Source organism: Phoenix dactylifera, chromosome 17 (genome assembly GCF_051530095.1).
Source record: "Phoenix dactylifera cultivar Ajwa chromosome 17, Ajwa_hap1_PhDact_Kaust_v1.1, whole genome shotgun sequence".
NCBI classification, from domain to species: Eukaryota; Viridiplantae; Streptophyta; class Magnoliopsida; order Arecales; family Arecaceae; genus Phoenix; species Phoenix dactylifera.
This window is the reverse complement of record NC_143206.1, coordinates 9,639,731-9,660,945: the sequence shown is the minus strand read 5'-3', so window position 1 is coordinate 9,660,945 and position 21,215 is coordinate 9,639,731. Positions and strand designations below refer to the sequence as shown.

The window sequence follows — 21,215 nt, the reverse complement described above, 5'->3', positions numbered from 1 at the left end:
ACTAGTGATGGATTTTAACTTTGAGATGGCTTGTGATGCTTAGGTGAACCTAACAGTTAGAAAAACTTAGGGGCTTTGATTACAGAAATAGTATCTTTTGTGTGAATACCAACAATGCAGGGATGATTTAAACCTGCTGTGTGCATTAGAGAGTTGGTAGAAATGTAGGAAATTCTAAAGGTTATATGGGACTTCCAGACACTTCATAGTTGATCACTAAGTGAATTTCAGATAACAGAGACGAAACTATGCTGAAATCTGAATCGTGCAGATTTTAACATCAAATGGAAGTAAGATAGTTTAAAGATGTGATGAAAGGGAATAACCACAGTAGTAAGTATCTGCTGAAGTCAATCTCTTTGGAGTAGATGGTAAATTAAAGAATTAAAACATAGAATATAAAAGAAAAGGATTAGAGAAAAGGAAAGGAGGAAAAGAGAATAAAGAGGACAGACTGAAAGAAATAGAAAAATTTGTGAGGACAAGGATGGTCAAAGCATGATCTTTTCTTCTCTCCTTTCACAAAACAAAACCATCACATCTTGCTTTTTAGTTGCTGGCCATTTGGCCTTTTTATGGCCTTTACTAGTAATCTAAGTTGTTAAACCAAGTAAGCAGTTATCCTGATGGACACCCAAAACCCTTCCTACTTACAATATTCAAATTCCCATGAATCCCTTCATAGAAAATCACCTTAAACTGACCGAAAATCGCAGTTACTATAGGACTTAAATAATTTCAACATACATAAACCAGGAGCTCCACAGACAGTCCTACACATAATATAACTCATAAACCAACACTAAAAATTACCTAGATAAAAGATCCAAACATACGTTAAGATCTAAGACTAATCTGATCTGCTCCCTTAAAGGAGATAGTTTCTTCTAATCTTCTAATTATGGTCTTACATGCATAGAGGTTTGAGCTTGACTCAAAGGAAACTCCTTGTGGCAGGATAAGGGCCTAAAATATCCTTCCAGGCTCTTGATTGAGTGATTGAAGCCCTCCATCATTTAAGATCTTGCTTTGAATGCTTTTTTTTTTTTTGTTTTTGGCCTGAGCTTTACACCCAGTGCAACCTCCCTCACTGCTTATCAGACGATCTTTGATGACATTGCAGCAAATGATAATGTTACACTCCATTTCAAATCCTTAAAAACTAAAAAGAAAAGGAGGAGAAAATTTAGAAAAAAGAAAATCAATTAAGAAGAGCTTTAAGAAGCACCCATTAGAAATTAGGATGGTCATGATGTCTGGGCATGAAATTGAAAGGGGAAAGCAAGGTATCAACTTGTATCGTATGTATCACATCTGTACTGATTACTTCATGCTTATGCACAGTAATACAACTTGGCATTAGTGATATGAAGGTGTGCTTGCTCTGGGCAACCATAACCTGCCAATACAGTATATATATCATAAGAGATGGTTAGGACATGGAATGGCACTTCAATATATTATCTAGAAGAATTTCAATGAGTATGGTTTTATGCGATACCAAACATGTAATGGCTGGTTATTCTCCATTGTAAACAAGGCATGGATAACAACTAAACTTTTCAACAATAAAAGCTCAATAAAATTCACATTTAAGGTGCCATTTATTATATTGGTCTTAGCTTTGTTACGATTTAATTGTCTGTGTAGTTTACATTGCTGTAGCATTACATTCTTCATTTCTACTTAATTATGTTGTATATGTAATGGATGTTTATTTGTTGTAACCTTGAATTTTTTGCTTCCTCTGCAACTTGCAGAATATGGAGATATAACTGACATCTACAATTGGTAAGCATCTACTCTTTTGCATTTCAAATGGTTCATATTGGACATGGCATAATCAATTTAGCCTTCTCATACTTGGATTTTTTCCCTAAATGCTTCGTCATTATAATCAATATGATTCATAAATCATATGATAGTTCTGACTTAATCTTTCATGTTTTAGTTTGAAAATACTTGTCAAGACCATGGTTAAGAAGCTATTTCAAGAAATGATCTCAGGCTTTCAAGGAAGAATAGATCTCATAGGATCAGTAATATTGTTAACAGAAGATAAATTTTAAATAAAAGTAAAAAAGAAAAATTGCAGTTTGTTTGTTTAACTGAACCACCTACTCCTTTGTTATCACTAATCTGCAACAAAACAATTTTTGGGACTCTACTCTGCCAGCCATTTTATTGTCCTGAATAGTTGTTCGAGACCAGATTTCTTGTTGGATCTGAAAGCCGGACAAAAAATTTTCATTCACCTGCATTCTTATTTCATACCCTGAGCTTATATTTAATGGGCTCGAGCTTTTTGGTGAAAACATATATGCAGAAATTAGGAGAATGACAGGCCAGACAGTCATGGATGCATCAAAATCTGTATAATGGAGCCTTGTTTTTTCTAACTGGAAGGCCTTGACTGGAACAACCCCATTCTCTAGTTGATCATGTCCAATTACTTTACTGATGATTCAATCATTTTAGAAATCAGTACACTCTTCAAAGCAAACTCTTCCATTTTGAGCATGGTTGAGTTGCTGCTTTTTTCGACCTTTTCAATACATGTTGAAAGTGCAACTCTTACAGACCACAATTATGTTTTTAATTGTTGAAAGAACCCGTCAGAGAATAGCCCTCCCTCATCTGGTCATCTCAAATCAATCCAATCAAATTAATATCTCCAAACAAATTGAACTACCGAAGGCAGATATACATTTTCTCCGAACTTGCTAGAAATCTGAACTTGTCATTTTCAGATTATGGACTACGACCCTCTAGTTAGCCTCCTCTGATCATAAACTCTGTGAAGTCCACTGAGGTGGAAACTTCAGACAAGGACCAACTCTGAAGTCCAGCGAAATGGAAGCTTCTGAATTCTGATAATGACTGTCTTCATCTTTAAACAATTTTCATTGAATGAGAATGCTGCATGCACCCCAGTTTTCAGATCTGACTATTCATCCAGGCATGGCTTTAGTCCCAAATCTGGAGTACATTTGGAAGGTATTGGATACTTGGGCATGGCCAAGGACCCCAATTAATTGACTTCTGGCTATAATAGCCCTTTTGGGTGAGGTCTTGTTACAAAAACAATTAAGCATCCAATCCAACTCTCATTCATGTCCATGCAACATTGCACCCAAGAGCTCCATTTCTTGTTCGTCAAACTTGTCCTGACCGAACTTTGAACTTACTCAAATCTCGAGCTGCGACCATCAAAGTCAATCAAAATTTACACTAAAATTTAATCATCCTCTAAGAAATATCACTAATATTTGACATCCTCAAAGAAACCATGAGATCGAACATGGCACAACTGAAAGTGTACCATAATCCATAACTTTTAAGTAAAAGATCACTTACACACTAAAATCATAGCCTTTATATGCAATACCATACCTTGATAATGTAAGCAACTAAACACAAACTGAGACATCGCCAGTGCTACTTCAACAATCACTGAATCCAAATTCAACTTAAGAATATCAAGTCCACTTCTTCAAATAAGTCCCCTAGAGCTCTCACTGATCAATCTAAAATATTGTATAATAGAGGAAGTGATCTCCAAAGCTCAGCAAGCATATTCCTACCATGATTAAAGAAATTAAGGGTCTACTTAAACACAAATGACTTTGATACGAAATACATGACCAAATTATATTTGGAAATAATTTGAAATCATTATTATGAAATTCCAAGAGCATAGTTTTATATAAGAAATAAGATGTTATAAAAGGTTCAAACTCAAGTGTAGAAACAAACCTAACTAATTTATAGATATCGTAAATCGTATACATTTTCAAAATTAGATGGCCAAAGCATAATTTATATTTAAAAACTCTTATATTTCACATAGTTTGATACTCTCTTACAAAGGTTCACTTATGCTTCAAGGCCTTATAAAATCCTCATTATAAACTACACTAGAACATATAAATCCTGATGAGTGAATCGGTCATAGATGAGGTTACTTAAATCCTCCCTGCTAATGCAGATGAAGCCACATAAAATCCTCAAGGTCCACATATACCACTTGGCTAGGGGTCCATGTATATCCTCATTGATAATTCAAATGATGCTACATATACCACCTAGCTAGAGGTCCAAAGAAATATCAAAAGAAACAAATAAGATTGAGGTTTAAAACCTTGGAACAACATATAAACTTCAAATTGATACAAACTTCAGAAAACACAAGAAAATCCCAAGTTTTGAAAGCTAATAGCAGTTTTATAGTTTTAAAATAACTCTTAGTCTTAGAATTGATCATTTATAAAAGACATAATTTCAAAAAATATGAAATTTAATTCAAGAACAGAAAAATTATTTAGAATGGACATCATAGTTTTTAAAAAGATGAATTAGGTTAGAAATCCAAAACAATGTATGAGCTCATATTAAGCAAAAACATTAACTGAATCTTAAATTCAAATTTATGGAGAAAGGTTTACTTACAATTTGAAGTCAATAAAATCCAATCCAAGCTTCCCATTTCATCATCATCATCATCATCATCATCATCTCTTCATCTTCTCCTCCTACTACTCCACCCAAAGGACCATCCTCCTTTTTCCCTTTCCTTCCTAAGTTGCCCTCCTTAGCCATATTTATAGGCAAAGGAGGGAAGTTAAAATTGGTGCCCCCCCCTAATTTGGCTACCTAGCTAGGTCTGTTGCCAAGTGGGTTGGTTAAGGAGGATGTCTGAGTTGGATGGCCGGAAGAATACCAAGATAGAGACTAGATAGGTGATTAAGGCTAAAGATAGGCTAATAAATATCCTTGTCTTCCTTTTATTTATTTATTTATTTAATTGAGAACTAGGGCTTGAGAAATTCTAGCCAAAATTAAGATGGGGGCAGGACATTACATGTAAATAATGAAGTATCCCCAAATTCGTGGTTCCAAGTAAAAAGTTCAACGCTCAAATCCAATGTATTTCTCGAATCTTAAAGTTTCATAAATTCTAATATACCTAAATATTACTAAAATCTAGAAATCTATCTAGAGAATTCTTGTCCTCTTTGAACCTAAATGAATTGTGAAGCTTTTGAAGCACTTCTTGTTTCACCAACGGAATCTTCGGCCAAAGGGATATGGGAAGCCCTTTTATCTACTTACTGAATGCAGGATGTCCTAACCAATAGATAGGAAATTATTCTCCAAGGCATATCATCTATTATAGTGCTATTCAGCACTTGGTGCATTGACAGAAGGGTTAATACATCAATATTGCACACATATATCTAACTGCATAATTTGTTATTTCAAAAGATGCGCAAAAGTTCTCTCGTTAACTTTGGTCATGATATTCTACATTGACAATTATTTCTTTGAACTTATAGATGTCCCTAGTTAGTAAGATGTCCAATTTTATCTCTGACAACCCTTTAGTGAAAATATGATGATTGTCCTCTAGTTTTTTAATTGATTATATGTGTCTATATATAGCTACTAGACCTTGATTACTTGTGATTATTATTAGGTGATAACTATATTTACTTAGCTATGATATTATCTGGTTAACTAGCTTCAAATATTCAATGAATAATATCATATAAGTAGCGTTTCATCAAATTCATCCTTAGGTCTAACAAGTTGTTGCACCTAGGGTTGTATCTTATAAAGATCAATTTATTATTTGGTGCTATTGTACAATCAGTTCCCACCTTTTATGAAGCTCATATTTATTATTTTCTTGTTTTCTAGTACCCTAGCCTTTTTGTTATCAAATAATTTTTTTGTTTTATTAGTTTCTATTTTGAGAAATACAACATGATTATGAGTACAAATATTTTTCATGATTTGATAAGTGGTTTTATGAGGTTATATCGCTGAATCTAGTTACCTGTGTCAATGGTTTGAATTCACATATATTATTGTAAATGTGAAATATAAATTAATAACATCATTAACAGTGACACTTTCAATGAAAATTCTCCACCTACAAATGATCCGGCATATATCTCAGCTCTTGGAGCTGCTATTTACAAGGCCATGTTGAAAGGTGACAAGGATGCCATATGGTTGATGCAGGTATAATAACTCTATTGCTTCACATGTTTAATTGCATTAACCATCCTTGCATATCAATGTACACTTATTAGGAGCTTGTGTCCATTGTCCCAATTGAAATTGCATATCTTTCCTTAGATGGCATGAATGAATTTGTTCTTTTGCTCTATGATTTTTTGGGGAAACATGAATTTTTGCTGACAGTGATTTAAGTCCTGGTGGGATGGTGAGGTATTCCACCATCCCAAGCAAGGTCCGCCGTACCGGTACCGGTCGGCATACCGGTGGCCGGCCAGACCGGTCCGGTCCGGTACGTACCGGCTGGTACCGGTCCCGTACCGGCCGGTACGCGGTGGTTTCAAAAACTACAGCGCGCGGCGCTGTGGTTCTAAAAAAAAAAAAAATCGTACCGGTGCGAACCGGCCGGTTCGCACCGATACGAGGCCGGTACCGGCCGGTACGGGCTCCGAACCGGCCGGTACGGGCTCCGAACCGGCCGGTACGGGCCCGAACCGGCCGGTACGCCCCCGTACCGGCCGGTTTGGATAAAAAACTGGGAAATACCGGTTTTTTATCCGTTCCGGTACCGGTCCACGGCCGGACCGGTACGTACCGGCCCGTACCGGCCGGTACGGACCGGTACGGCATTCCATGATCCCAAGTGTGGGGATGGGGCACCATCCCAAGTGTCGGGATGGGACAGAATGGGATGGGCAGGATCGGGATGGGACAGAATGGGATGGGCAGGATCGGGATGGGAAGGAACATCTACCATCCTAAGTGTCGGGACACAATGTGTTTTATTCTACGTAAAAACCAGGATGGCCTTGTCCCATGGGACTTGAATCATTGTTTGCAAACAGGATTAAAATAGTTATAGCATGGCAAAAGAGCCATGACAAAAGCATTTGTATTCTTTTGTCTAGTTAGCATACTCTTTTTTTATATATTTATTATTGAGAAAAGGATTTTATCTTATATTACTCCAAATCAGCACTTGTCATGACTCTTTTTGACATGCAGGGTTGGCTATTCTCATCAGATGCAGCATTTTGGAAGCCACCTCAAATGAGAGTAAGCATCCCTCCCTCCCTTCCTCCGTCTCTCTTATATACATATGTCAAGGTGTCAAACATTGGTGGGACAACGGGGCATTCCACCATCCAGACTGTTAAGACATGACGAGTCGGGAAATGGTCTATATACACAGGGTCTCCCGTTCCACAGAAAAAATGAGGCACCCCAACCCATGGTATTTATAACCTTGATATGCGTGCGCACATGATATCAATCTATTTATCTATCTAGTTATGAATACACATGGATAGATACACATTCTAAGAATTTGCTAGAAAAATATAGAGAACCAATAATCAAATGATACAAACAATTCTTTCATGAGTGACAGCAAGGTCTGTTGTACCACACTGTATCGCTTGATATGGGTTGTACTGCACCCTTTGCCATGTCTGGATATCTCTGGTTCCAGAACTTCTAGCAGAGAGAGGCTACTTTGTAACATTCCTTAGTGGTTAGGAAGGAAGAGAGAGCATCCTGAATATCTCTCGTCATGCTAATCAAAGTACCGGAAGAAAACTAGTTCAAAACACACATTCAAGATGGTACAAGCTCCGTACTGCCCGTACCGAAGCATACCGGTCCGTACCGAGGGGTGTACCAATCCGTACCGAGGTGTACCAAGATGAACATTAAAAAAATGGATAAGAAAGCTATTTCGGCACAAAGGTATATCGTACCATATCGAATTGATAAGGTATTGATATGGTACCCACTATCGAGATTGTGGACCTTGAGTGATAGTCTTTATCATTATAAGGATACTAGAGTCCAGTACATGCAAGGATCCTTTTTTTTTATTATTTTTTTGGAGGGGGTGATTGAGTGAGAAAGGGGAAAATGCAATTTTATTTGGAAACATTAAAGCTACAAAGGCATGTGCCTCATTTTTTTTTCTTTTTAGTTAGGGGGGAGAAGGGTGAGGGTGGTACTCATGTGTAATGGGGAAAACCAGAAGTTCGTTTGGGTGGATATGCTAAAGCCACAAAGGCTTCAAGCTTTGGAGGCCGGCCGGCCACATGAAACCAGCCTCCAAGAATCTTGTCGGTACATATAGAAGAGAAGAAATATCAAGAAGAGAACTTACTTCCTTGCTTTATCACGTGAATGACCAATTTCCATATTCCATACTTGTGTGTCTAGAAAGTAAATCATCATGTTCTCAAATTAATGATTAAGTGCAACCATGTTATCACTTATCATTACTAAGTTTTGTAAGCATGCTCTAGCCGTATGTTTTTTGCAACCATAGTTCTAGCAAACAGAGACCGCTAGATAAATAAGGGCTGCATAAATATAGGATTCATCCTGACTCTGGCACTATCTAATGTTTGGGCATAGTGCTTGGATTTGAGCCCAAATCATTGCTGATTTAATTGGGTTGGTTCATAGAAAAGAAAGAAATACTGTTTCATCATGTTCATACTTGAGACCAAGTGCATACTTGGTCCATAATGGTCAAGTGACACCAAAGCAATGAAGAGTCCACATTGAAGAGGATATGTGGCTGGCTAGGAGAAAAAATGTGGCTGATGAGGAGAAAAAAAAACCACATGATAGAGGAGGAAAGTGTCATTGGAGACAAGCATGAAGGTCAAAGAGGAGAGCAGGAGGTTGGAGGGGAGAGGGGAAGGAGCAACAGCACTGGATAAGGAGGATGAGGCCCAAAGAGGGAAAGGAGGAGACTAGAGGTCAGCAAAAGGCAGAATAATAGAGGGGAGGTTTTGTTATATGATAATGTCACAAAGGAGGCTGGATTAGGTAGGCATCATTGATGAGGTCGACTAGAGGTTCGCATGTTTTAGACCTATAAATTATAAAACTTGAGCTATTTTGGATAGAAATATAGTGAACCAACCTGCTCCCTTTTATTAACAGGTTAGTTTTCAGGTCTTAATATTGATAATTGGTCCAGATATTACTAGGTCAGATAACTGGTTGATGATCCCATCTATAAACCTAATCACAAGGTTAGTCATATTTCCACTACCTATTGGGATGATATTTATAGGAGAGCATCACATCTCTTGTTTGTTCATGCCATTTGAAGAGTATCCTTGTGTACTAAAAACACAATGCCTAAGTTGCATTTTTACATTAAATAGCCCTTTATTTTGTCTAAGATGCAAAATAGTGGTTGTTGACCTACTTTGTCAGGAGTCTTCACTTCTTGTGCAACAGAGAAGTCATGAATTAACGAATAACAATGATGGTCATCCAATCTATATCTTGGCACAACTTTCACCATTTGGAAATGTCCTGAAGACTTTGGCTCTTTTTCCAATAAAATGAGTTGTTGAAATCCTAATTAAGGAGTTTCTACTGCATTATTATTTGAAAAGGTTCATTTCAAATAATTTTATACAAATCTTACAAATTCATGGTCATTGAGCTAAAGAAAGAATGTTGAGTATCCAATGAGATCTAGTTGTTCTGAAGATACAGAGACTAGCTTTAAGGTGAAGGGCCCCTTTTCCGGTTCGAAACTTTTAAAATCATTAGTGATTAGCCTATTATCTGTATGCATATCTGAGCTCAAACTTTTGTTAGTTGATGAGAGTATTTGTTCCTGTGAGGTCATGTGTTTAAACCCTGACAATGCTTCATTTCTACAATGTCAATGAACTATCTAAATTATGTTTAGAAATTTAGAAAATATATTTCTCATACATTAATTTCTTCTATGACTGGTTTCTGTTGTTCCATTCAAGGTCATGTGTATGATTTTTGGACTACCCCTAACATTCTAATGAGCCACCTATGGAATCTAAGTTACATGGCTTACTAAAATATAACCAGTTTATATTTTTTTTTGTGAATAATATAACCAGTGTATATGGTTGACATTTTCTAAATTTATCATGTTTAGAATAACAACCTCATTTTGTTACTTGTAATTATATGACTATATATCTTGATAATGTAAGTAATTGCTGCATCTTCAAGAACATTGTTGAAATTTGTTTCTGTCTGTCTGCTGCAACAAAAAACCCTTTAGAACAGATTATAGTTTAATCGATCATGATCAAATTGCAGGCACTTCTGCACTCAGTTCCTATTGGAAAGATGATAGTGCTGGATTTATTTGCCGACGTCAAACCCATATGGAAAACATCTTCCCAGTTCTATGGTGTTCCGTACATCTGGTACTTATTCTATCATGCATCATTTTTTTCCTAATTCTGACTCCAATATATTGCCTCCCTTCGAAGTCTGAAGATCTAATATTCCATTTTAGCTGTAGAAAATCTACTTTTCATCGATCAAAGATTTCTCATACTCCATTTTTAAGCTCAAATTATTAGCTGTTATAGTCGCATTACCCATATTTTCCTGATTGGCCATTTTTAACAGGTGCATGTTACATAACTTCGGTGGAAACATTGAAATGTATGGCATACTAGATGCAATTTCCTCCGGCCCTATTGATGCTCGCGACAGCCAAAATTCAACCATGGTATGTTATGGATGTCTTTTATATTATTTTGTTTGTCATTTTCAACAAGGAAAAATAAATAGCCAAATGGCTATTAGAATAATTTCTTCTTTGGTATGGATGTTGTCTTTTGCATCGGAAAGTAGGTTGATTTGTCAAATTCAGCTGCATGGTTGATATGGGTTTACAAACCAACAATTACCATTAGTATGTATATTCTCTGATTAGACACTGATGTAAGCAATTTACAAAAAAAAATAAAATTTAAAATTTAAAATTTAAAAAAAAATAATAGAAAAAATTGTAAATTTTTAAATTTACAAAATTAATTTTAAAGAAAATGTAGTTCATTTTTTTGTAATTTGTAAAATTGGTTATAGAATCCTATTTTAAGTGAATTTGGTGTAAGCAAGTTCTACAATAGTTATATATTGGGTTGAACAAGTCATCAAATCATTAGAGTTTGATTTTTGGTTGTTTTAGGTATATTTCTATATAGGCATAGGTGTTGTTCAGGATTTTGTTAGAAAATATTTTGGGGATTGCTTACTTGCCTATCAAGAGTCTTAGTTTGTTTGGAAAGCAAATCATGCAGCAAAGTCTATAAAAGGGTCTATTAGGGGTTTTGAATGAAAAGCATTGTGATTTATTTTGAATGAATGAAAAAAATTCTTTAGGTCAGGTTTGGCCTCTCTTATCTTTCTCTCTTTCTATCCCTATTCTCTTCTCTATTTGTTTTTCTTCTCCTCCTCCTCCTCCTCCTCCTCCTCCTCCTCCTCCTCTTGTTACTTCATTTTATTTCTTCCCTACTTTCTATTATTCTCTCTTATTTCTGCTGGTATACTTCTTCTTTGCTGAATTGTTGGTACTGCAAGTTGAGTTTCTGCAAGATATTAAATCAGAAATGTGCCGGACTTAACTTTAAATTGTTTAAACCCCTTGCTGCCCAACTTCACACTTTTATCACCCACACTTGTCTGCATTGAATGTGCATAATAATGGAATTTTTTAATTTTGTTGCAACATTTCATTTCTGCCTTTCATACAGCAGCACCATACAGGTATTCTAACATATTTACGTAACAAAGATAGGATTTACATCTTGTCATAAGATAACATCTTTTCTACACTAGTTTCCTTCGTGATATGACTTGCATATTTTTCCATTTTATATTGATTCTTACAAAAAAGGCTTGCAACATGTTTTTTATATTCAAAATTATTTACATGCTGCCGGATGATATAACCAAAAATTTAAATCAGCTACCGGCGCACATCTTGGTGTGCTTTTTGTATGCTAGTTCACTTCTTTACAAGAAGCTGTTCTAATCCATCTCGTTCCTACCACAAGATTGCTTAAATGGTTCTGATCACTCATCTTTATGTCTCTTATCGCTATAACTACTCCCGTATGATATAGTTCTTACCAAGGTTCGCCATCTTAGTACCGGACCTCGTACTGATGACACACTAGCACTATATCAGAACAGTACGATATGAAATTTTTTTGGCATACCAAGTGTCGGTATGCCTCCTGTACTAGGTACCGATAATGAACCAATACGGTACCGTACACCCCGTACCATCCGGTTCGGGCCCACATGGCGAACCATAGTTCTTACCCTGGTTCAGTTTTTACTTTGAGAAAGAGAAACAAGGCAAATTCACGTTCAAACATCTGGTTCCTACTTATGTGATTTCAATATATTTGTGACACTAAGTACCATTTTATTCTAGCATATATATACATATACGTACGTGTCAAATTTGTTGTAAATATACAAACAAGGTAAGAATATAAAATAATAATACATGCATGGAATAATCCTAGGTGCATTTTAATGGGTCATGCGTCATAGAGAGTTTGCTGAGAAGAAATGCATACTTCAAGCTTCTAAATAGCAAGATTTCATGAAGAAATCAGCAAGTTTAGAAGGTGTAACATGTAAGGAGAATGCCATAGCAAGATAGAGATGGCATGTGGAATGACATTCAGTCTTCATATGTCTGATAGGCTTATTGAAACTTGAGGTATGGCAATATGAAGACCAGTTATCATAATGAAAAGGGTAAGTGTGCTAAGAGAGGCCCTATAATCGTACGAAACAAATCAAGATTGGGCCACATTTCCTAATAAAAACATGTGGTGGGTAAAAATGCAATGGAAAATTATACCATGCAACCTAAATTGATAGAATGGAATGCAAACATTTTTCTAACCTAAGTATGCAATGTTTTAGGCATATGCATGTCAATGATAATCATATCAAGCATGATCTCAAATGAGAAATGACCTCTAATTTCTGTATGGCAATTGAGCCGGTAGCCCGGTACTATACTCGTTTTGCTTATAAAGAAGCCTCTTTAAGGTTTTTTAAATGCTGATGTCCTCCAAAGAGCATGAGATTGAGGATGTGAAAGATGGGAGGAAGTAGTGGAGACAGAATTGTCCATGCAAAATTGTAGGCCAGCCCTCCATTAATAGGAGAAGATTTGCACCACAAATAACTCACATGCACCTCTTCATCTACAATTTAGGAGAGAAGCGGGTTCAGCTAATTTTGAGGAGGGAGCCCACCAAGTGCCCCTCTCCCCCTTCTCTTTAGCCCTATAATGGAAAAGGGTGTGCATGCTGATCCAGAGCTTGCCCTCCCATCTCTCTTGAACAATGGGAAAGGCTAGCCCCCTATTACAAATAAACATTAACTTTGCTCCTTAAGCAAAAGACCAATAAGAGCCAGTAATGGGTCTGCTTTGTGAATAAGCTTGTATAACTCCTCAAATTGGACCTTTATTAACATACAAGTTCCAATAACTCTCTCATAAGCTTGTAAACTTACTTCCAGGACTCTTAACACCAAGTTCACTTTCTTAATCCATAATAGGACTAGAAAGCAAATCTTTTACAACCTCTTGAAGGCCAAATCAGTGAGGTGGAGCCTATCCGTGTACTCTATGATCCTACCTAAGTGAATGAATAGACTCTAGAATGAGCTAATACATACATAGAGCATGTACCAAAAACCATTGCAAGCTATTTTTGGGACTTCAATCAAAGAGCTATAAGTGATCAAGCAACATTTCATCCAAGGTCCGCCGTACCGGTCCGGCTCGGCGTACCGGTGGCCGGCCGGACCGGTACGGTACCGGCCGGGCTCGGCGTACCGGTGGCCGGCCGGACCGGTACGGTACCGGCCGGGCTCCGCGAGCCAGACTTTTTTTTTTTAATGTTGTCTCTGTTGGATCTTAAATTAAATGAAAATTGATGTTTTTTTATTACTTTTTTCATGATTTTTGATATTTTCATATTTAAATTTAGGGTTGAAATTTGAAACATATATGATGCATGATTGCATGTTATGTTTTCCTCCCGTTCGAAATGATAAAATCATACACATAAAATATCTTCGAATTAAGATACAATCATTTACATACATTTAAAGTACTCTAGGATATCTAAAATCGGGACGAGTGCCGATGGCTCTCGTAGATATCTGGATCATAAGTATAATCAGGAGGAGGCAAATCAACCCAATCAGAAGGAACACGCGCCAGGTTATAAGAACTGTCGGATCTCTCGCTCACGCTCTGGCTCTGAGAGGTGTCCTCTGATTGTGTAGGGGCCCATCCAAATATGGCGGAAGCAAAATCCAATGCACCATATCCGTATTCGTCAGGCTGAGGCTGTGGATAATAGAATCCGTATCCGTATGTTGTCGGATCTGCAGTTGTATCCTGTCTTCCTGAACGACCTCGAGGAGCCCGTCTTCTATATCCAATAATATCCTCACGATCTCTATCAGGTGGTCGACCGTGGTTCGTATCCTGTGTAGCACCCATAAATTGGGACTCACCGGTGAAATAAAGACCACCCTCCGGTTGTGTCTCATGAGTACCATACTGTCCTCCGCTCCCTCCATGGCTAGAAGATCCATCACCACCAGAACCTTCATCGCTGCTAGTCCAAGTCTCTTCCTCGACACTCTCCATTGGGATTCTTTGTTTTCCTTTCCTGGCCCTCTCTGTCTGGCTCCCCTGTGCCTGCGGCTGATCAGCTCTGGGAGTGCGTGGAATATTGCGTTCAGCCCATTACTCTGGATCGACCCCAGCTTCGGTGGCTATGAAGGTAGCTGGTCGTGGAGGCGATCCTGGCTCGTCAAGCTCGGGCTCCTGCTGCTGGCCTACAAGCCAGCCGAGTAGTGGATCATCGTCATCAGCGGTGAAGGACCCGTAAATCGGATCTGTATACTTGAGCTCCACTTTCTCCTGGATGCGCTTTAGCCTCAACCGCAAATTGTAATGCACATAAACAAGGTCGTTGAGGCGCTTTTGCGTCAAACGGTTTCTTTGTTTGCTGTGGATAAGGGCGAAGGTGGACCAATTGCGCTCACATCCACTAGAGGAGACTGTTTGGGAGAGGATCCGGATAGCTATCCGCTTTAGATTTCTCGCGGATCCGCCAAAATGCACCCACCATTCAGCTGCAAAAATATTTATGAAGATTACATATATGATAGTTCCATAATAGTAACTAAGTAACACCAGGTGAATGTTTTGCTGATGTGTCACGTACCTGGATTCATATTGTGTTTGCTGACGACAGCCGCTCGTAGGCCAAAACTGTAGCTGCCCTCTCTAAATAATTTGCTCTGTGAAAAATAAGCATAAGAAAACCATGTTAATAATTGAAGATGCTGATATACTTACACATGCTAGTAATTACTAAATCATAATTACCTCTTCAAGACATAGGGCCGCTTTTTCTGGATCTGCCTCCATCTTGTAAATCACATTACGCAAAGCATCCAGAAGTGTTTCATCCATACCAATTCCATCTATGCTGTACTGAAACCGGGGATTTAGGTAGTATGCTGCACATATACGAGACTATCTTAGCATAATTATATAATTATATCCATCACTATAATTGTCACTATAATTATATCTTAGTTTACCTGCTAGATGTAATTCCGTACCCATTTGCGCTCCCCACCGTTGCTCAATGATGTTGATGTATGACCGGCCATGTGCTGGATCTGCCTCCATAATCTGATCCTTTGCCTTGACCATCATGTGATACAAAAACCCCATCTGGGGGTAGATCTCGCTATCTACGGCCCGCAGCACTTCATATAATGGTTTGATAGCCTTGACTATTGTAGTAGCCCGCTGCCAGAATGGCTGTCTCGTCACCAAGTCTTCTATCTTGCTCCCTTCAGTGCCGGCATAAGAATATCTACTATCATACCACTCGGGACTGGCAAACATCTGACGTAGGGCTCCTCTCTTCTCGAGTATGCTATCAAGTGCGATGAAGTTGGTAGCAAACCGTGTGACTCCTGGTCTCAGAATCTCTCCCCCTGCATACTTTCTCATCAATGAAAGAACCCAGTTATGGTTATAAATATACCTCGTAATGCGTTGGGTTGTCTCCACCGTTTGTTGCACCCTACGGATCTTTCCAATGTCCATCAACATAAGATCGATACAATGTGCAGCACATGGGGTCCAGAAAATATGTGGCCGCCGCTCCATCAAGACCTGCCCGGCAGCCTTATATTGCGGCCCATTATCAGTGACGACCTGCACGACATTCTCCTCTCCTACCAGATCAATCACATCCTCCATAAGTTTCAGCATGTACGAGGTGTTGTGCACATAAGCCGAAGCATCAATCGACTTGTGGAAGAAGGTCTTAGCATCACAGTATGTCAGGAAGTTGATGATGCTCCGCCTGGTCGGATCGGTCCAACCATCGCACATGATGGTTAGTCCATATATGGGCCACTTGCTCTTGTAGGAGTCAATCCAATTCTCCAGCTCCTCCTTATTGTTGTCAAGAAGCTCACCGTATATATCCTTCGGGCCTGGAGGAGCTACACCGGGACCGGCAGCTTGTATGGCGGCAATGGCAGACCTGTAGTATGTATTGTCTGCCACATTCGCTGGGATGTGGCTGAAGTGAAATCAGGATCCAATAGCTCGCCACATAGTTTTCTTCTTATCCTTCATCCACATTGTGTCTACCCTCTGCTGCCTTGAATCTCTACTGGGAAGAGCATGCGGATCTACATCATGAATTGTCGCTCCTTCTGGAACTCCTCTAGATGACTTCTTTCGGCTACCAAAACCACCCAGCATAGATGCAATCCGGCCACGTTCTTTGCCGACGCCCTCCCTTACTGAAGTTGTCCTCAAGAACTCTGGATCTTGTCTAGTGCTTCGAGAACCGCCGCCCGACTCGTATGTAGAGGGCTCAAATCGAGCCCTATGCCTGGCCACCTCCTCCTGCTGTCACTGATCATCCAGGCTTGCATGCATGGCCGCCTGAATATCTGCCTCCTCCTCATCTAGATCCTCGACCTCCTCTGGCTCCCTAGAGTGATAGGAAGGTGGCTCTGCCGCTTGGCGATCGACCTCCGCCCTCTTCTTGGAAGCCATCTCCTTCGCTTCTTTGGCCTCAGCAAGATTCTGCCTCATCAGCACACGAATCTCGTTAGGACAATTTCGGCACGTAGCAACCTCACCGGAATTTCCGGCTAAGTGTTGCTTCAACCTGGTTACCCCTCCTCCCTTGAAAACCTTGTCGCAAAACTTGCATTGAAACTGGTGTCGTTGCCCCTCACTTCCAAGTCTTCGCCCATAAGACCAGCCAATATCACGCTTTGCAGGGTTCGTTTTTCTTGATGGCTCCATTTCTATCATAAAAGGACAACTTATCAAAAAATTAAGCTAATAAAGTAAATTTTTGCATTATCTTATTATTTAAGTAATTTATAAACTATTTTTTTTAAGTAAATTATTAACAAAATTAATGAAATAATATAGGATAAAAAAACCGCACCTTAAATAGTCTCCGCTGGATTTTTTGGGCAGGACCTCCTCCTCGCTATCTCTCAAATCTTTCCGTCTCCGCACCTTAAATAGAACCTCTCAAGTCTCAACCTCAAATTGTTTGGGAAAGAAGTGAGCCTCGTTCGGTTTTTATAACAGAACGAGAGGCTTAAGATCGTGCTGTTAATCCCAGATTAACAGAAAATCCCAGCTTAAGATCGTTGATTCGGTACGGAAAGAAGTGGCCGGTCGGCCACTTCCTTGTTTTTTAATGGGAAGGAGTGGCCTCCGGCCACTCCTTTTCCCATTAAAAAAGGAAAAAAGCTGTGGCCTGTCGGCCACAGCAATTTTTTTTTTTTTTTAAGAAGTGGCCGGTTGGCCACTTCCTTCTTAAAACCACGCGCGACGCGTGGTTTTTGAAACCACGCGCCGCGGTGGTTTTTGAAACCACGCGCCGCGGTGGTTTTTGGAACCACAACGCCTCGCTGTGGTTCCCAAAAAAAAAAAAAAAAAGTGAAAGAAGTGGCCCGTGGGCCACTTCTCCCTTAAAACCACGCGCCGCGCGTGGTTTTTGAAACCACAGCGCGAAGCGCTGTGGTTTCTTAAAAAAAAAAAAAACCCGTACCGGTGCGAACCGGCCGGTTCGCACCGGTACGAGTCCCGTACCGGCCGGTTCGCAGATGAAAACCGGATTCCGGTTTTCATCTGTCTCCGGTACCGGTCAAGCACCGGACCGGTTTGTACCGGCCCGTACCGGCCGGTACGGACCGGTACGGCTTTCCTTGATTTTCATCAATTAGAGCTATCACTCTTCATGTGATGTATAATCACAATGCTATAATTGACTTGGGAAATGGTTTATTACAATATAACAACCAGCTCAGCTAATAAGGAACTAGGCCTAGTTTGCTTGATCGACTAAGATGTAAAAGTTGGATTAGAAGATAGAAAAAAAAAAAGGATAAAGCCTTGTTTGATTTGGAGTAGGAGATACAAAAGAAAAGATAGAGTCTTGTTCAACTTGGAGTAGGAGACGAACTCCTCCATCTCGATTTCCTACTTGAGCTAAAAAATCTAGCCTCTGACGGCTATCTAAAGATCCCCACACCCCCTTTTGCCTCACCGCCGATAGATTTTGCCGATCACCACCGCTAGACCATGGTTCCTTCTTCTTCTCCTCTTGACTTCCAACGGTCCTGGCTCACGGTGCTTACCGGAAATTTTAGTTGAGCGCTCGCCGGAGTCTTAGGTTCTGAAAGAAATTTTCAAAATTATTTGGACCTGTAGCTTTGGTTTTGCTCGCAAGGTAAGTAATGTAATTCTTTTTTATATCTATCAGCAAATTATATATATTTTTTGAATCAATTTATTCTTAATTTATGAACTTGATGCACAGTATATTTTTATTATTTATGCTTTTTTTTAGAATATTGTATGATGCTTGATCGAATGTATTGGTTTTCATATGGATTATGCTCGACTGATTTCAATGTCGTATGATTTTATGTATCTTACGATTTGGAGCATTGAACATATTTTTAAGAAAAAAAGTTTTGATTCAAAATGGATTTGGACTCGCAGCCAGACTATGTTTCAATACCCTACTAGTGGGGGTTGTACGTTGGCACTCTGATATCCTGCCAGTGGGAGTTGTATGTTGGCACTTTGATACCCTGTCAATGGGGGTTATACATTGGCACTTCGATACCTTGCCATTGGGGGTTATGCAGTGGCACTTTAATATAGTCATAGTACATGGCTATTGATTCTCAAATTAATGATTAAGTGCAGCCATGTTCTACCTAGATGGCCCTAATAAATTGTCAAGGCCTCCTATAATATTTTTGGCAAATGAGGATCCATAAAGCCGACCACTAATTGTGAGGAAAAGGCTGGATGGTTATGGCTGGTTCTCTTGCAATAATCATGTGGATCTTTGGTGTTTAATACCATGTAGACATCTCATGCTAATGTAAAATACACAAATAATTATAAAATTATAAATAAAAGAGGTTAATCTCATTACTGCCTCAGAATAATGTATCTTACACAAGATCGTATCTTTGTTAGTACATGAACTCCGACACCTAAGACACTAGCCACAATGCAATGCTTGACTGAGAAAAGATCTCTTAATTATTTGCTTTCTAGGAGATTAGAGACTTTCAAAGTTATGCAAAATAAGCTAGTTATATATCAATGATCCATCATAATGCTAGCAAAATTAGCTTCTTATTAGGCACAAAGCACAAATAGAGAGCGTAGAAAGCTAACATTCATTCCTCATGGAAAGGCAAATCATTTCCTTTTGTTCTAAAATGCATACCTTGTAATATACTGCTGTGAAATACTTTCTATCAACATCCTTATTCAAGTAAATCAATATTACCTTTGTGTATCATGTGATGCCTCTTAGGCCTTCTTCCTTCATTATTTAAAGGCTATATATTATTATTCGTCCATTTTTATTAAAATGAGGATGCATGCTTACATTTGTGTTACTCTGCACACTGTCCTTTAGGTGGGTGTTGGCTTGTGCATGGAAGGAATAGAACAGAATCCAGTTGTCTATGAGCTTATGTCTGAAATGGCATTTCGGAGTCAGAAAATTGAACCTGAGGTGATAAACTTTGTTGGCTTGCTGAGTATTGAATATATATGCATAAAGGAAACATTACTCTTTTATAGAAATATTCTTTTATTAGTTTCAACTTTCAAGTGTAGTTCAATGGATTATACTTTTTCTAGTAGGTTATCTGTATATGATTGTCTAGTTCAAAAAACAATATTTTGTGATCCACCATTTATCAACAGACCCAGGATTTTGGACAAGCGAAAAGCTTAATTTTTTTTTTGCACCATTGCATGGGCTGGTTTTCTCTGAGAAAAAGAAAATGTTAGTGAGATTTGACCCAAGAAATGTTGCAAAGCAACCTCACAAAGGCCACTAGGAATTACTGCTGGCTTAAATATTTCTGTTGTCTTTCCTTTTACATTTGTCTCCATTCCTTTATAATGCTGGCTAATAGACGAGCTTGAGTTGATTTAACATGCAAATTGATTTGTTGCATTTAGTATGTCTATATGATGTCATATATTCCTTTTGTTTGCTGCGAATTTTACATCTGAGCAGCTATTATCTTTTAACTTAAATTTCCTTAATTACCTAATGCATAGCATCTCTTCCCTAGTGCCTTTCTTTGGCCAAACCTGAATTTGTTAAACTTCCAGATAATTCTTAAGGAATTTATAAACCTCTCTCCCTCATGCACAATCTATCGACCGATTTGTCCATCCATCTCTCTCTACCTCTCTATGTTGGTAGCCATCACCTTATTAAGAGTCTCTAAACAAAATTTGATCTAAATTTCTCTGTTCAATGGAACCTTGGAAGCTCAGATCTCGAATATCTTCTTGCTGTACAGACAAAAGCCTCATAGATCTTTATTTCAAAGAAGTTGCCTTATAAGCAAAGACATATGAATAGATAAAGGAGCAATGATACAGAAATGAGAGAGAAGAGACTAGAGGAAGGAGAGAAGGAACATACAGAAGATAGAAAGATGGTTGCACAGACTAAATTGTCCAGCCGTGCACCTCTATATTTTATTAGATAGCTAAGGCATCCCCTCCCCAGGTGGTTAAATTAGGGAATGGTGCCAGCTATAATATTACACTATTGGCTTATACACTAGGGTGATGCAAGTTATTATGGACAGCGAAAAAAAACCCAAATTTGTCCTTCAATCCTCAGCACTTCCCTATAAACAAGAGCATTGATATCATAGCATCCAAGCCTGGAGCAATAGTCTAATGATTTTGTCATACGATAATTTATGGACATCTCAGCCAGCTGCTCATC

At 38.6% G+C, this 21,215-nt stretch overlaps 2 protein-coding genes across 3 annotated transcripts in view; one reads left to right on the top strand and one right to left on the bottom strand.

Annotated features, from left to right (window-relative positions):
* The window catches only part of CYL1 (alpha-N-acetylglucosaminidase family / NAGLU family), a 43,919-nt gene that overhangs the window by 18,158 nt on the left and 4,546 nt on the right, over nucleotides 1-21,215 (top strand). For both annotated transcript variants that reach the window (XM_008804420.6, XM_088713751.2), the window contains 6 exons: nucleotides 1,761-1,791; nucleotides 5,910-6,027; nucleotides 7,030-7,080; nucleotides 10,120-10,229; nucleotides 10,438-10,540; nucleotides 19,875-19,973. In XM_008804420.6, the coding sequence (XP_008802642.4) occupies nucleotides 1,761-1,791; nucleotides 5,910-6,027; nucleotides 7,030-7,080; nucleotides 10,120-10,229; nucleotides 10,438-10,540; nucleotides 19,875-19,973 (512 nt within the window). The remainder of the gene's footprint in view (nucleotides 1-1,760; nucleotides 1,792-5,909; nucleotides 6,028-7,029; nucleotides 7,081-10,119; nucleotides 10,230-10,437; nucleotides 10,541-19,874; nucleotides 19,974-21,215) is intronic.
* LOC148700099 (uncharacterized) lies at nucleotides 13,222-17,361 on the bottom strand. Its single transcript, XM_089928252.1, has 4 exons — nucleotides 16,817-17,361; nucleotides 15,410-16,486; nucleotides 14,705-15,154; nucleotides 13,222-13,308 (listed from the first exon to the last, which is right to left on the bottom strand). The coding sequence occupies exons 1-4, from the start codon at nucleotides 17,222-17,224 to the stop codon at nucleotides 13,222-13,224; spliced, it is 2,022 nt and encodes a 673-aa protein (XP_089784378.1). The 5' UTR covers nucleotides 17,225-17,361.